This window comes from Pristiophorus japonicus, chromosome 16, assembly GCF_044704955.1.
Source record: "Pristiophorus japonicus isolate sPriJap1 chromosome 16, sPriJap1.hap1, whole genome shotgun sequence".
In the NCBI taxonomy this organism is placed as follows: Eukaryota; Metazoa; Chordata; class Chondrichthyes; family Pristiophoridae; genus Pristiophorus; species Pristiophorus japonicus.
In genome coordinates this window covers 39,308,163-39,323,012 of record NC_091992.1, presented here as the reverse complement: position 1 = coordinate 39,323,012, position 14,850 = coordinate 39,308,163, and the positions used below count along the sequence as shown (strand labels likewise).

General features: G+C 44.0%; 1 protein-coding gene across 4 annotated transcripts in view; it reads right to left on the bottom strand.

Moving 5' to 3' along the window:
- LOC139226454 (RIMS-binding protein 2-like) overlaps positions 1 to 14,850 on the bottom strand; it is a 267,359-nt gene that overhangs the window by 74,626 nt on the left and 177,883 nt on the right. For all 4 annotated transcript variants that reach the window (XM_070857232.1, XM_070857233.1, XM_070857235.1 and 1 more), the window contains 3 exons: positions 12,583 to 12,869; positions 4,965 to 5,074; positions 874 to 983 (listed from right to left, as the gene is read on the bottom strand). In XM_070857232.1, coding sequence (XP_070713333.1) covers positions 874 to 983; positions 4,965 to 5,074; positions 12,583 to 12,869 — 507 coding nt within the window. The remainder of the gene's footprint in view (positions 1 to 873; positions 984 to 4,964; positions 5,075 to 12,582; positions 12,870 to 14,850) is intronic.

The following is a 14,850-nucleotide window of genomic DNA, read 5'->3' as shown; positions in this document are numbered from 1 at the left end:
AGAGGTACTACAAGAGTTTAACTGGCTAAACTGTGCAGTCTGCTAGGGCAGAGCACTGGTAAACTTCCTTCTGTTTGCACAGCCAGGACCACACGACAGATTAGGGTATTGCAGATCCAACACTGTACACTATCCATCAACTTAGTGTAGTGGTGATCCAACATGGGCACAGAGGCCAATACAGGCTGAAGAATAATCTGGAGCCAATTGGGAAGAATCCCAACCTCCAGTAACAGGTCTACCCCTCCAGATTCCATTAATAAGCCAGACTGCCTGGTAAGTCATGAGCCTGGAGTATTGTGAACCTGCCTGGCTCAGGTATTGGATTTACCAATACACGGACAGTCAACTTGGTTCCCATGTTTCGTTGTCAGGTTATCTCAACTCCAAAGAGTTGCACTTACCTTCTTCTTCACCAGGAGGCTCGTCACAAGTTGACCATCAAACAACTGACAAGCATGGGTTTGAATTCTCGCTAGGCAGACAGCAGATAAATGGAGCTCCTGCTGAGCGGCATGGTGACCAGCACAACTCACCACAAAATGTGTGAGGGCATTGCCTCTGTGCTCCAGGCCATAGCATAGACACATACCATACCCGATAGAACAGTGGGTTAACTAATTAGAGGTGTGGAGCTTCAGAGTACTCTTAATCCACTCTGTGATTCAAACATGATAATGGTCTTTTCATAACTGACCTCCAGATAATGCCTTTCAGCTGCTTTCTAGCCTCTATACAGATCACTGCTTGGGTATTGCTGCTATGCTGTAGTGTAACCTGGAATCAGGGATATGAGCAGAAGCACACAACATTTCATACTTCACCATAAGTAAGATAAAGAATGCATTCTTATAGTATTTGTGTCAGTCACACCTTCATAAAATCCATCTTCATCCATGTCTCCATACACGTAGATATATTCTCCCGCTGTCAGTGGCAGTTCTGCCTCAGGGTTCTCATTGGGCCCATCAAAGGGATTGTAACTGGTAAAGAGAGGGGAGTCAGGAAAACTGAAGTGAAGTCAACAGCATAGCCCCAGACTCTCAATAATCCTACGAACATAACCATGCCAGTAGTGACCCTCCCCCAGTAGAGTTATCCCGCACCAACCCCTGAGGAACACATTCACCCCAACAAATTAACCCTTCATAAACACAATCACTTCATCGACTACCTGCTGGGAAGAACAGCCCTTCACAGACTTCCACTGAATTCTGAGATACACATTCAATGCATCACCTAGGATATTGACTGAACACATCCCTGTTTGGCAGTCAACAAACACATTACCCCATAGACCACTAAAGATCAGGCACTCCCCCATCAGATTGCCAAGGATCTTGTTCAGGTGCACTCCCTTCACTCTATGGTCAGTGAAATGAGTCAAATTCCCCGGACGGTCTGCACCTGGGCAGGACTGGAACCAATGTCCTCGGGGGAGTGTTTGCTAGTGCTGTTGGGGAGGATTTAAACTAATATGGCAGGGGGATGGGAACCAATGCAGGGAGACAGAGGGAAACAAAAAGGAGCCAAAAGCAAAAGACAGAAAGGAGATGAGGAAAAGTGTAGGGCAGAGAAACCCAAGGCAAAGAACAAAAAGGGCCACTGTACAGCAAAATTCTAAAAGGACAAAGGGTGTTAATAAAACAAGCCTGAAGGCTTTGTGTCTTAATGCAAGGAGTATCCGCAATAAGGTGGATGAATTAATTGTGCAAATAGATGTTAACAAATATGATGTGATTGGGATTACGGAGACGTGGCTCCAGGATGATCAGGGCTGGGAACTCAACATTCAGGGGTATTCAACATTCAGGAAGGATAGAATAAAAGGAAAAGGAGGTGGGGTAGCATTGCTGGTTAAAGAGGAGATTAATGCAATAGTTAGGAAAGACATTTGCTTGGATGATGTGGAATCTATATGGGTAGAGCTGCAGAACACCAAAGGGCAAAAAACGTTAGTAGGAGTTGTGTACAGACCTCCAAACAGTAATAGGGATGTTGGGGAGGGCATCAAACAGGAAATTAGGGGTGCATGCAATAAAGGTGTAGCAGTTATAATGGGTGACTTTAATATGCACATAGATTGGGCTAGCCAAACTGGAAGCAATACGGTGGAGGAGGATTTCCTGGAGTGCATAAGGGATGGTTTTCTAGACCAATATGTTGAGGAACCAACTAGGGGGGAGGCCATCTTGGACTGGGTGTTGTGTAATGAGAGAGGATTAATTAGCAATCTCATTGTGCGAGGCCCCTTGGGGAAGAGTGACCATAATATGGTGGAATTCTGCATTAGGATGGAGAATGAAACAGTAAATTCAGAGACCATGGTCCAGAACTTAAAGAAGGGTAACTTTGAAGGTATGAGGCGAGAGTTGGCTAGGATAGATTGGCGAATGATACTTAGGGGGTTGACTGTGGATGGGCAATGGCAGACATTTAGAGACCGCATGGATGAAGTACAACAATTGTACATTCCTGTCTGGCGTAAAAATAAAAAGGGGAAGGTGGCTCAACCGTGGCTATCTAGGGAAATCAGGGATAGTATTAAAGCCAAGGAAGTGGCATACAAATTGGCCAGAAATAGCAGCGAACCTGGGGACTGGGAGAAATTTAGAACTCAGCAGAGGAGGACAAAGGGTTTGATTAGGACAGGGAAAATGGAGTACGAGAAGAAGCTTGCAGGGAACATTAAGGCGGATTGCAAAAGTTTCTATAGGTATGTAAAGAGAAAAAGGTTGGTGAAGACAAACGTAGGTCCCCTGCAGTCAGAATCAGGGGAAGTCATAACGGGGAACAAAGAAATGGCGGATCAATTGAACAAGTACTTTGGTTCGGTATTCACTAAGGAGGATACAAACAACCTTCCGGATATAAAAGGGGTCAGAGGGTCTAGTAAGGAAGAGGAACTGAGGGAAATCTTTATTAGTCGGGAAATTGTGTTGGGGAAATTGATGGGATTGAAGGCAGATAAATCCCCAGGGCCTGATGGCCTGCATCCTAGAGTACTTAAGGAGGTGGCCTTGGAAATAGCGGATGCATTGACAGTCATTTTCCAACATTCCATTGACTCTGGATCAGTTCCTATGGAGTGGAGGGTAGCCAATGTAACCCCACTTTTTAAAAAAGGAGGGAGAGAGAAAACAGGGAATTATAGACCGGTCAGCCTGACCTCAGTAGTGGGTAAAATGATGGAATCAATTATTAAGGATGTCATAGCAGTGCATCTGGAAAATGGTGACATGATAGGTCCAAGTCAGCATGGATTTGTGAAAGGGAAATCATGCTTGACAAATCTTCTGGAATTTTTTGAGGATGTTTCCAGTAAAGTGGACAAAGGAGAACCAGTTGATGTGGTATATTTGGACTTTCAGAAGGCTTTCGACAAGGTCCCACACAAGAGATTAATGTGCAAAGTTAAAGCACATGGGATTGGGGGTAGTGTGCTGACGTGGATTGAGAACTGGTTGTCAGACAGGAAGCAAAGAGTAGGAGTAAACGGGTACTTTTCAGAATGGCAGGCAGTGACTAGTGGAGTGCCGCAAGGTTCTGTGCTGGGGCCCCAGCTGTTTACATTGTACATTAATGATTTAGACGAGGGGATTAAATGCAGTATCTCCAAATTTGCGGATGATACTAAGTTGGGTGGCAGTGTGAGCTGCGAGGAGGATGCTATTAGGCTGCAGAGTGACTTGGATAGGTTAGGTGAGTGGGCAAATGCATGGCAGATGAAGTATAATGTGGATAAATGTGAGGTTATCCACTTTGGTGGTAAAAACAGAGAGACAGACTATTATCTGAATGGTGACAGATTAGGAAAAGGGAAGGTGCAACGAGACCTGGGGGTCATGGTACATCAGTCATTGAAGGTTGGCATGCAGGTACAGCAGGCGGTTAAGAAAGCAAATGGCATGTTGGCCTTCATAGCGAGGGGATTTGAATACAGGGGCAGGGAGGTGTTGCTACAGTTGTACAGGGCCTTGGTGAGGCCACACCTGGAGTATTGTGTACAGTTTTGGTCTCCTAACTTGAGGAAGGACATTCTTGCTATTGAGGGAGTGCAGCGAAGGTTCACCAGACTGATTCCCGGGATGGCGGGACTGACCTATCAAGAAAGATTGGATCAATTGGGCTTGTATTCACTGGAGTTCAGAAGAATGAGAGGGGACCTCATAGAAACGTTTAAAATTCTGACGGGTTTAGACAGGTTAGATGCAGAAAGAATGTTCCCAATGTTGGGGAAGTCCAGAACCAGGGGTCACAGTCTGAGGATAAGGGGTAAGCCATTTAGGACCGAGATGAGGAGAAACTTCTTCACCCAGAGAGTGGTGAACCTGTGGAATTCTCTACCACAGAAAGTAGTTGAGGCCAATTCACTAAATATATTCAAAAGGGAGTTAGATGAAGTCCTTACTACTCGGGGGATCAAGGGTTATGGCGAGAAAGCAGGAAGGGGGTACTGAAGTTTCATGTTCAGCCATGAACTCATTGAATGGCGGTGCAGGCTAGAAGGGCTGAATGGCCTGCTCCTGCACCTATTTTCTATGTTTCTATGTTTCTATCATAACTAGCAGGGATCTGCTACTGATAAGATGACTAATCAATGGCAGAGGGCAGACTAAAAGCCCAGGCCTGAAGTTCTGTAGTCCCCTCCAACAGCATGGTACAGGCACAGAATGGATATCATATTTGCTCTAGAAATACTGCAATTCTAAAACAAAAGTAGTGTTGCTATTTTTATCCCTTGTATTTCCTTCATATATGGTTGGGAGCAATTCCATTTGATCCGATTGTTTCAAACCTTCTCTTTCTTGGTTTACACTGGAGACTTGACAGTAGATGAGGCTATAAAGCGCATCACAGACCAAGCAATGCAATCAGATCCACAGGCTTAGTTTAATGTTTGTTCGTACAGAGCGTGGTCACTGGTCACTAAATAGAACAGAGCAAGAATCACAGGGGTTTACCTGTACCGAGCGATGAACACCTTCAGTTTTGCAGTTACTTTGCTCTCAGGCTCTGGAATAGATGAGACATTGTCAATGTCCAACTCCTCCACTTCACTGGCTGTATCTACCTGCAGTTCATAAATAACATACATCAATCACAACAAAGCAACTTTCAAAGGTTAACAATAAGTTTGAGTAGGAGAGATTCTTATTTTAATTTTGTAGGGATCAATTATTTCTTTCAACACAATGAATCCCTTGCGTCCTAGTTCAGAGTCAGTTCCAACACCGAGGTTGTTGTCTCCCAGCTAAAGGTCAGCTCCAAATCTTTGTGTCTCGGCATAGTAGTTGTTAACCCAGTAGTCAGTACCAGAAGCCAGGTGCTGCTCAGAAACCTGCCGCTCAGGAGTGATGCAGGATGACTCAACCTCCCTTTTTGAGAAGCATCTCCCCTTCTGCAGTCAGCCCAGCTCCAGTGGTTAGTTTAACACAAGGATTTGAATTTATTTCATTCATATAATGCCTCAATTATGTAAAATCCCTGTCACTGACAAATAATGTTGCCTGTGAGCAACATTCTGCTAAATACACTGAGATTTGGCTTCAAATGCTCCCGATATGAAGGCAAAGGTACAAATCTCAAAATCTTTTTTAATTCTTCCGCATGGATATTGCGAGCTGTGTCACTGTTCTGACCTTACTAGTCAACCTCCCTTGGCATTGCATACGGGGACTCAAACCAAACATAGAAACATAGAAAATAGGAGCAGTAGTAAGCCATTCGGCCCTTCGAGCCTGCACTGCCATTCAATATGATCATGGCTGATCCTCTATCTCAACACCATAATCGCAATTCTCCACATTTAAGTTTTCTGCAGTTCTAGTCATTTAGAACAGTTTCACTTTTGAACAGAATTTTTTTTTCAAAAAGGGGCGTGTCCGGCCACTGACGCCTGATTTGAAAGTTTCCACAGTGAAAACGTACTCCAAACTAACTTAGAATGGAGCAAGTGAAGATTTTTGTAGGCCTGAAAAAACCTTGTCTACACATTAAAAAATCAGGCGCAGGTTACAAATTAGGCGTCGGGAACGAGGTGGGGGGGCGGGGGGGGGGGCGGGGGGAAGGGAAGTCATTAAATTCTACAATAAATCCTTAGTTATACTTATACAAATATTATACAAATAATTCCAACCTGAATAAAAATTTATAAGCAAAGAAAAGATTAAATAAACCATGTTCCTACTTGTGTGAAAGTGCTTCAGGCAGGGAGAATGCTGCAGGAAACCTCACAAGTTGAGGCAGCCGTTCCCGACGGCAGGGGGGGGAAAGGCAGGGAGGAGGCAGCCGTTCCCGCGGGGGGGGAAACGCAGTGAGGGCCCGACCGACCGACGGCAGCAGCCGTTCCCGCGGTGGGGGGAAACGCAGTGAGGGCCCGACTGACCGACGGCAGCAGCCGTTCGCACGGGGGGGGAAACGCAGTGAGGGCCCGACTGACCGACGGCAGCAGCCGTTCCCGCGGTGGGGGGAAACGCAGTGAGGGCCCGACTGACCGACGGCAGCAGCCGTTCCCGCGGTGGGGGAAACGCAGTGAGGGCCCGACTGACCGACGGCAGCAGCCGTTCCCACGGGGGGGGAAACGCAGTGAGGGCCCGACTGACCGACGGCAGCAGCCGTTCCCGCGGTGGGGGGAAACGCAGTGAGGGCCCGACTGACCGAAGGCAGCAGCCGTTCCCGCCGGCGGGATGGGGGAAAGGCTACAGGAAGCCTCAGAAGTTGAGGCAGCCATTCCCGACGACAGGAGGGGGAGGCCCCCCTGCCGTCGGTCGGGCCCGTCGGGAAACGGCTGCCTCAACTTCTGAGGCTTCCTGCAGCCTTCTCACTGCTGCAAGAAGCCTCAGTGCTGATCATGGAAGGGCAATGTGCTTTTATTAAAAAATGATAAAAAAATGAACAGCTGCAAAGAACTACAAAAATGGCCGAGTGCCACTGTTTCCTTCACACTGCGCGTGCGCGAACGCTCCAATGCGCACGCGCAAGGTTGCCGGCACGAAAAAAACTCATTTAAATGGTACCCGCCCCCTCCTACTTACAAAATCGCCGCAAGTGGTAGGCTCTGCCCCCTGGGCGCCGCGCCAAGCACACATCGAGTTGCAAAGCGCTCGAGAATAGCACGTTTTTATTTCAGGCGCCGTTTTCGGCACGAAAAACGGGCGCCCAGCTCGGAGGGGCCCATATTCCTGCTTTTCCCCCATATCTCTTGATGCCTTTTGTGTCTAGAAATCTACCTATCTCCTTCTTAAACATATTCAGTGACTTGGCCTCCACAGCCTTCTGTGGTAGAGAATTCCACAGGTTCACCACCCTCTGAGTGAAAAAATTTCTCCTCATCTCGGTCCGTATCCTGAGACTGTGACCCCTTGTTCTAGACTTCCCAGCCAGGGGGAAACATCCTCCCTGCATCCAGTCTGTCCAACCCTGTCAGAATTTCAATGAGATCCCCTCTCATTCTTCTAAAATCTAGTGAATACAGGCCTAGTCAACCTAATCTCTCCTCATCCGACAATCCTGCCATCCCAGGAATCAGTCTAGTGAACCTTCGCTGCACTCCCTCTATGGCAAGTATATCCTTTCTTAGGTAAGGAGACCAAAACTGCACACAATACTCAGGTGTGGTCTCACCAAGGCCCTGTATAACTGTAGTAAGACATCCTTGCTCCTGTACTCAAATACTCTTGCAATGAAGGCCAACATACCATTTGTCTTCCTAACTGCTTGCTGCACCTGCATGTTTGCTTTCAATGACTGGTATACAAGGACACAGAGGTCCCTTTGTACATCGACATTTTCCAAGCTATCACCATTTAAATAATACTTTATCCTTATGTTGTTCCTACCTGCCATCTGCCATGTGTTTGACCACTCACTCAACCTATCTAAATCGCCTTGCAGCGTCTTTGCATCCTCCTCACAACTCACAATCTCACCTAATTTTGTGTCGTCAGCAAACTTGGAAATATTACATTTGGTTCCTTCATCCAAATCATTTATATATTTTGTGAATAGCTGGGACCCAAGCACTGATCCCTGTGGTACCCCACTGGTCACTGCCCGCCACCTTGAAAAAGACTCGTTTATTCCTACTCTCTGTTTCCTGTCAGTTAACCAATTTTCAATCCATGCCAGTACATTACCCCCAATCCTATGTGCTTTCATTTTGCACACTAACCTCTTATGTGGGACTTTATCAAAGATCTTCTGAAAATCCAAATACACTACATCCACTGGTTCTCCCTTATCTATTCTATCAGTTACATCCTCAAAAAGCTCCAGTAGGTTTGTCAAACATGATTTTCCTTTCATACTTCCATGTTAACTTTGTCTAATCCCGTTAATATTATCTAAGTGTGTTGTTATCACATCCCTTATAATAGACTCTAGCATTTTCCCTACTACTGATGTTAGGCTAACCGGTCTGTAGTTTCCTGTTTTCTCTCTCCCTCTTTTTTTAAATAGTGGGGTTACATTTGCCATCCTCCAATCTGCAGGAACTGTTTCATAATCTATAGAATTTTGGAAGATGCATCCACTATTTCTATGGCTACCTCTTTTAGGATGCAGATCATCAGACCCTAGGGATTTATCGGCCTTCAGTTCCATTAGTTTCTCCAGCACTATTTTCTTACTAATAATCATTTCCTTTATTTCCTCTTGTTCACTAGACTCTTGGTTCCCTAACATTTCTGGAACGTTATTTGTGTCCTCTTCCGTGAAGACAGACCTGAAGTAGTTATTTAATTGTCCTGTCATTTCCTTGTTCCCCATTATAAATTCTCCCGTTTCTGTCTGTAAAGGACCTACATTTGTCTTCACTAATCTTTTTCTTTTTACGTACTTGTAGAAACCTTTGCAGTCGGTTTTTATGTTTCTTGCAAATTTACTCTCATATTTTATTTTTCCCTTCTTAATCAATCTCTTGGTCCTTTTTTGCTGGATTCTAAACTGCTCTCAATCCTCAGGCTTGCTACTTTTTCTGGTAACTTTGTATAACTCCTCTTTGGATCTAATACTATCCTTAATTTATTTTGTTAGCCATGGTTGGGCCACTTTTCCTTTTGTGTTTTTACACCAGAAAGGAATGTATAACTGTTGCAATTAATGCATTCGTTCCTTAAATGTTAACCATTGCCTATCCACCATCAATCTTCCCAATCTATCATAGCCAATTCATTCCTCATACCTTCGTAGGCTTTAGATGAAATGGGTTTAGAAGATAGAAGATAATTAAACCAGGGCCACAAATGTAATTGAGTCACCATTTTAAAGTTATATATTCTGCCCTCATTTTTATATAATACGTTGATTTTATATTATTTACCATTAAATAGCAAAAGTTACAGCAATTTGGAAAGCACGTAAGTAAAATTGATTGGAGCAGAGGTGTTTTACTGCAGTCGAGACTGAGAAGTTGAGAGATGCATGACTGAGGCAATATAGCACCACCACTGGTGGTACAATTATAGCATGACGAGTTTACATAGGTAGTTTCCAGTATCAATGTGGACATAAGTAATTACAATGAAAATGTTGATGCAAAACTGTGGACAAAAGCTGGATAGCAGGTAGTTTTGTAGACCAGGAGTGTGTGCAGAAGTATAAATATTAACATGTTATAGATGTTGTGTGTATGGTTCCCTCAAGCTGATCCATCAATTTCAACTACCCAACACATGGCCACATAACCCCAAATACTTTACTAATGACTGGATGGAGGAATCCTTGAGTGATGTTCAATATCAACACAGAATAATGAATATTATATGAATTCAAGGTTAGACGATAAGAGGTGAATCCAGTCAAAGTATAACTTCTTCACACAGATAGCTACTGCAAATGGTGAAGTTCAAGAGGGTGTGGATAACTTTGTTAGTGGATACTATTAAAGGCTAAGGTAAAATGGGGATTTATTTTTCTGTTTCCATCATTAAAAAAAAAGGGCTACATGCCTACATCAACACCTTCCAACTGCATCATCTTCAATTGGACTATCTACTCTTTCATCATTGTATCTATCAACATAGTGTACCAAGCTCAAAGCTGCACTCCTGCAATGAATAAAGGATACAATTTTCTATTTATAACATGTCAGACAAATTGTGCATATCAATCAGTACAACAACTAAGATTTATATAATGTTTTTAATGTAGAAAAATGTTCCAATCCGCTTCACAGAGGTGAAATCAAAAAGATGAAGGCTAAGCCAAAGAAGGACTTAGGAGTGATGAGCGGTGGGTTTCAAGGTCCCTCTTATAGGAGGAAAGGCAAATGGAGGGAATTCCACTGCGTGGACATCAAACAGCATAGCTGCCAATGGTGGGGTGAAAGAAGGAGGTGGGAATAAGTCAAAGTCAGAAGAGTTCAGGGTAGGCTGTAGGACTGATGTAAGTTACAGAGCTAGGAGAAGAGGAGGCAATGGAGAGATTTAAACCCAAAGATGATAATTTTAAATTTGAGGCACTGGAGACCGGGATCCAATGTAGGTCAGTGAGGAGAGGAGTGATGAGCAATCAGGACTTGGTGCAGGATAGGATATGGTTAGCAGAGTTTAGGGTGAGCTGAAGTGCACAGAGGGTTGAGGATGGGAGGATAGCCAGAGTGTATTGGGATGGTGACAGAGGCATGAATGTATTTCAGTGGTAGATGGACTCAGGTAGTGGCAGAGCAGATGATGTTATGGAGTTGCAAAGAGGCAGTCTTTAAGTGACAGGATGTGGGGCCAGAAGTTCAGTTCGGCATCAGATATGACAGTGATGTTGCAAACCATCTGATTTAGCCAGAGACAGTGGCTGGGAATGGGGATGAAATCTTTGGCAAGGGTGACATTTGTGTTGGGGGGCTGAGGAGAATAGTTTGGGTCTTCCAAATTTTTCCCTGAAGGAAATTGTGCCTCATCCAAGATTAAATATTGGACATGCAGTCAGTGGGGGTAGAGTTGAGAAAGTGTCAGCGCAGGAGTGGGTAAAAACATAACATAAGAACATAACAAATAGGAGCAGGAGTAGGCCATACGGCCGCTCGAGCCTGCTCCGCCATTCAATAAGATCATGGCTCATCTGATCATGGACTCAGCTCCACTTCCCTGCCCGCTCCCCATAACTCCTTATCGTTTAAGAAACTGTCTATTTCTGTCTTAAATTTATTCAATGTCCTACCTTCCACAGCTCTCTAAGGCAGCGAATTCCATAGATTCACAACCCTCTGAGAGAAGAAATTTCTCATCTCAGTTCTAAATGGGCGGCCCCTTATTCTAAGATCATGCTCTCTAGTTCTAGTCTCCACCACCAGAAACACCCTCTCTGCATCTACCTTGTCAAGCCTCCTCATAATCTTATACGTTTCGATAAGATCACCTCTTATTCTTCTGAATTCCAATGAGTAGAGGCCCAACCTACTCAACCTTTCCTCATAAGTCAACCCCCTCATCCCCGGAATCAACCGAGTGAACCTTCTCTGAACTGCCTCCAAAGCAAGCATATCCTTTCGTAAATATGGAAACCAAAACTGCACGCAATATTCCAGGTGTGGCCTCACCAATACCCTGTACAGCTGCAACAAGACTTCCCTGCTTTTATGCTCCATCCCCTTTGCAATGAAGGCCAAGATTTCATTGGCCTTCCTGATCACTTGCTGTACCTGCATATTATCCTTCTGTGTTTCATGCATAAGTACCCCCCAGGTCTTGATGTACTGCAGCACTTTGCAATCTTTCTCCATTTAAATAATAACTTGCTCTTTGATTTTTTTTCTGCCAAACACTTTCCAACATTATACTCCATCTGCCAAATTTTTGCCCACTCACTTAGCCTGTCCATGTCCTTCTGCAGCTTTTTTATGTCTTCCTTATACATTGCTTTTCCTCCCATCTTTGTATCTCAGCAAACCTGGCTACGTTACACTTAGTCCCTTCTTCCAAGTCGTTAATGTAGATTGTAAATAGTTGGGGTCCCAGCACTGATCCTTGCGGCATCCCACTCGTTATTGATTGCCAACCTGAGAATGAACCATTTATCCCAACTCTCTGTTTTCTGTTTGTTAGCCAATCTTCTATCCATGCTAATATATTACCCCCAACCCCGTGAACTTTTATCTTGTGCAGTAACCTTTTGTGTGGCACCTTGTCAAATGCCTTCTGGAAGTCCAAATACATCACATCCACTGGTTCCCCTTTATCCACCCTGTTCATTACATCCTCAAAGAATTCCAGCAAATTTGTCAAACTTGACTTCCCCTTCATAAATCCATGCTGACTCTGCCTGACCAAATTTTGCTTTTTCAAATGTCCTGTTACTGCTTCTTTAATAATGGACTCCAACATTTTCCCAACCATAGTTGCTAGGCTAACTGGTCTATAGTTTGCTGCTTTTTGTCTGCCTCCTTTTTTGAATAGGGGCATTACATTTGCAGTTTTCCAATCTGCTGGGACCTCCCCAGAATCCAGGAATTGTCCACTTTCTTGGGGATGGAATGTTGTTCAGGGCATCCAACGGAAGGGAAAGACCTTTACATAAACTGAACTAAAAGGTACAAGTGAATCTGTGAAACAGTTAAACCTGTCACTTCATTTAATTGTGACTTACCTCTGGAGTTGTACAAGACTTTGGAGTGCTTCGTGCTGACTCTGTTTTTGGAGTTCCTTTGCTGGAGCTCTGGGTAGATTCTGGTCCTATTTTGCTGGTGATGGAGCCAACTTCTGTTACTGTCTCCTCCGATTGCTGGGAGACAGTGACTGTTTGAGCCTGGGGCTCATTGGGAATCTGCTCTTCTTGCTTCTCCTCATCCTGTTTTGGACATGGTGACTGAGAAGCTGGCTGAGAAGCAGACTCAGGAACTGGCAGAGGAACTGGCAGAGGAACACTTTCCGCATCTAAAAGAAAATAGAATTTTCATAACAGAGCATAAAAGGCTTTTGGCACGTGGTTATTGATGCAAACCCTTGTGATCCAGGGAACACATATATTCCAACGAAAGAGATGATTGGGATAATTCCCCCATGTACCTAATAGCCGTCCACACCAACCCTACCATATTCAATAGCCCTGTGTTTGTAAGTCTGTTGTCCAGGGTTATTGTAAGGATTTGACTTAACAGATGCAATCAGACAGTCCTAAAATAATATATTGAAGCAGGGGTGTTCCTCAGGTGACAATCAATGCAGCAATTCCACTGGCAATATCCAGCACAATTAGTCTGTTTTTGAAAATAAGCTTTAAATAAATGTAGGCACAATGAAGTAGCAGTCTCTTTCTCTACAGGAGAAATGTTGCCATTCCTTGCATTGTCTCCTCTGGCTGAAGTCTGCCCAATCCTGGGCAATGCAATGCGCAGGGAAAGGCAAATAAAAACCAGTAGATTGTAGTAATCATGCTCTGTGGGGAGTATCTGGTACATTATTAATATTGTTTAAGCAGTGCATTGTAGGAGGTGATATTAGAAGACCATTGTAAAACAAGGAATATTGAAACCCACAGGCAGTGTAAGAATCAATAAGCCGGAATTTATGAGTGGGACTTCTTGCCTCGAAAATTTACTATAGTTCTTCAAGGAAATGATGGACCTCTGACAATGGAAGTTCTGTGAAGGAGATATATTTAGATTTCAGCAAGGCTTTTGATACTGTGCATCCCAAGCAATCAGTTCGCAAGGTAAAAAGGCATGGACCAGGAAGCAAGCTGTTGAGACAGACTAAAAGGTGGTTGTGAATGGAGGTGGCAAAGGGTGACTAATGGAGTGCTACAGGGATTAGTGCTGTGGCATTTGATGTTTGCAGTTTATAAACAAAATGATTTGTAGCAGGGTACAGAAATAAGCTAGGATTGCAGATAATACCAAAATGAGGAAGGGGTTCAAATAACAGGCAGTAGGCAAACCAAATACAAAGGCATCTAGATAGGTTGGGAAGGTGTGTGAAAGAGTGACAATTGCATTTAATGTGGACAAATGCCACCAAGTGTGGACAAATGTCATTAAATGTGGACAAATGTAATTAAATTCAGAAAAAGGGGTCAGCCATTTAAAATGGAAATGAGGAGGAATTTCTTCTCTCGGAGGGTTATGAATCTATGGAATTCTCTACCCGAGAGTGGTGGAGACTGGGTCATTGAATATACTTAAGGTGAAGATAGACAGATTTTTGAGATAATGGAGTCAAGGGCTACAAGGAGCGGGCAGCGAAGTGGAGTTGAGGCCAAGATCACATCAGCCATGATCTTATTGAATGGCGGAGCAGGCTCGAAGGGCCATAAGGCCTACTCCTGCTTCTGTTTCTTATGTTTTTATGTAAATGTGGACAAATGTCTTTCAATGTGGACAGATGCGAGGTAATGATACTAGGAAAGGGAAACAAAGTGGGGATATAACAACAACTTGCATTTATATTGCACCTTTAACACAGAAAAACATCCTAATGCTATTCATACAGGCAAAAGAAGACAAAAAATGGATGCCAAGTCAAAGGCGGCAATATTAGAAAGGATGACAAAGGGTTTTGTCAAAGAGGTGGGTTGTCAGGAGCAGAGAGAACTGCAGAGGTGGAGAGGTTTCAGGAGGAATGCCATTGCATGGCACCTAGAAAGCTAAAGTCACTGAATGATGGGGCAAAAGGGGAGATGCACAAAATGTCAGAATTAGAGGAATAAAAGTTCAGGAGCAGTTGCAAGGCTGGAGGAGGCTACAGATAGAGAGAGTCACGGCCATGATGGGATGCAAACTTGAGGATAAAAATTTTAAATTTAAGGCATTGGGCACCAGGAGCCAATATGGCTCAGCAAGGACAGGGGTGATGGGTGATTGGGACTTGATGTGGGATAGGATAGTGCCAGCACAGTTTCAAATAAGATAAACATTAC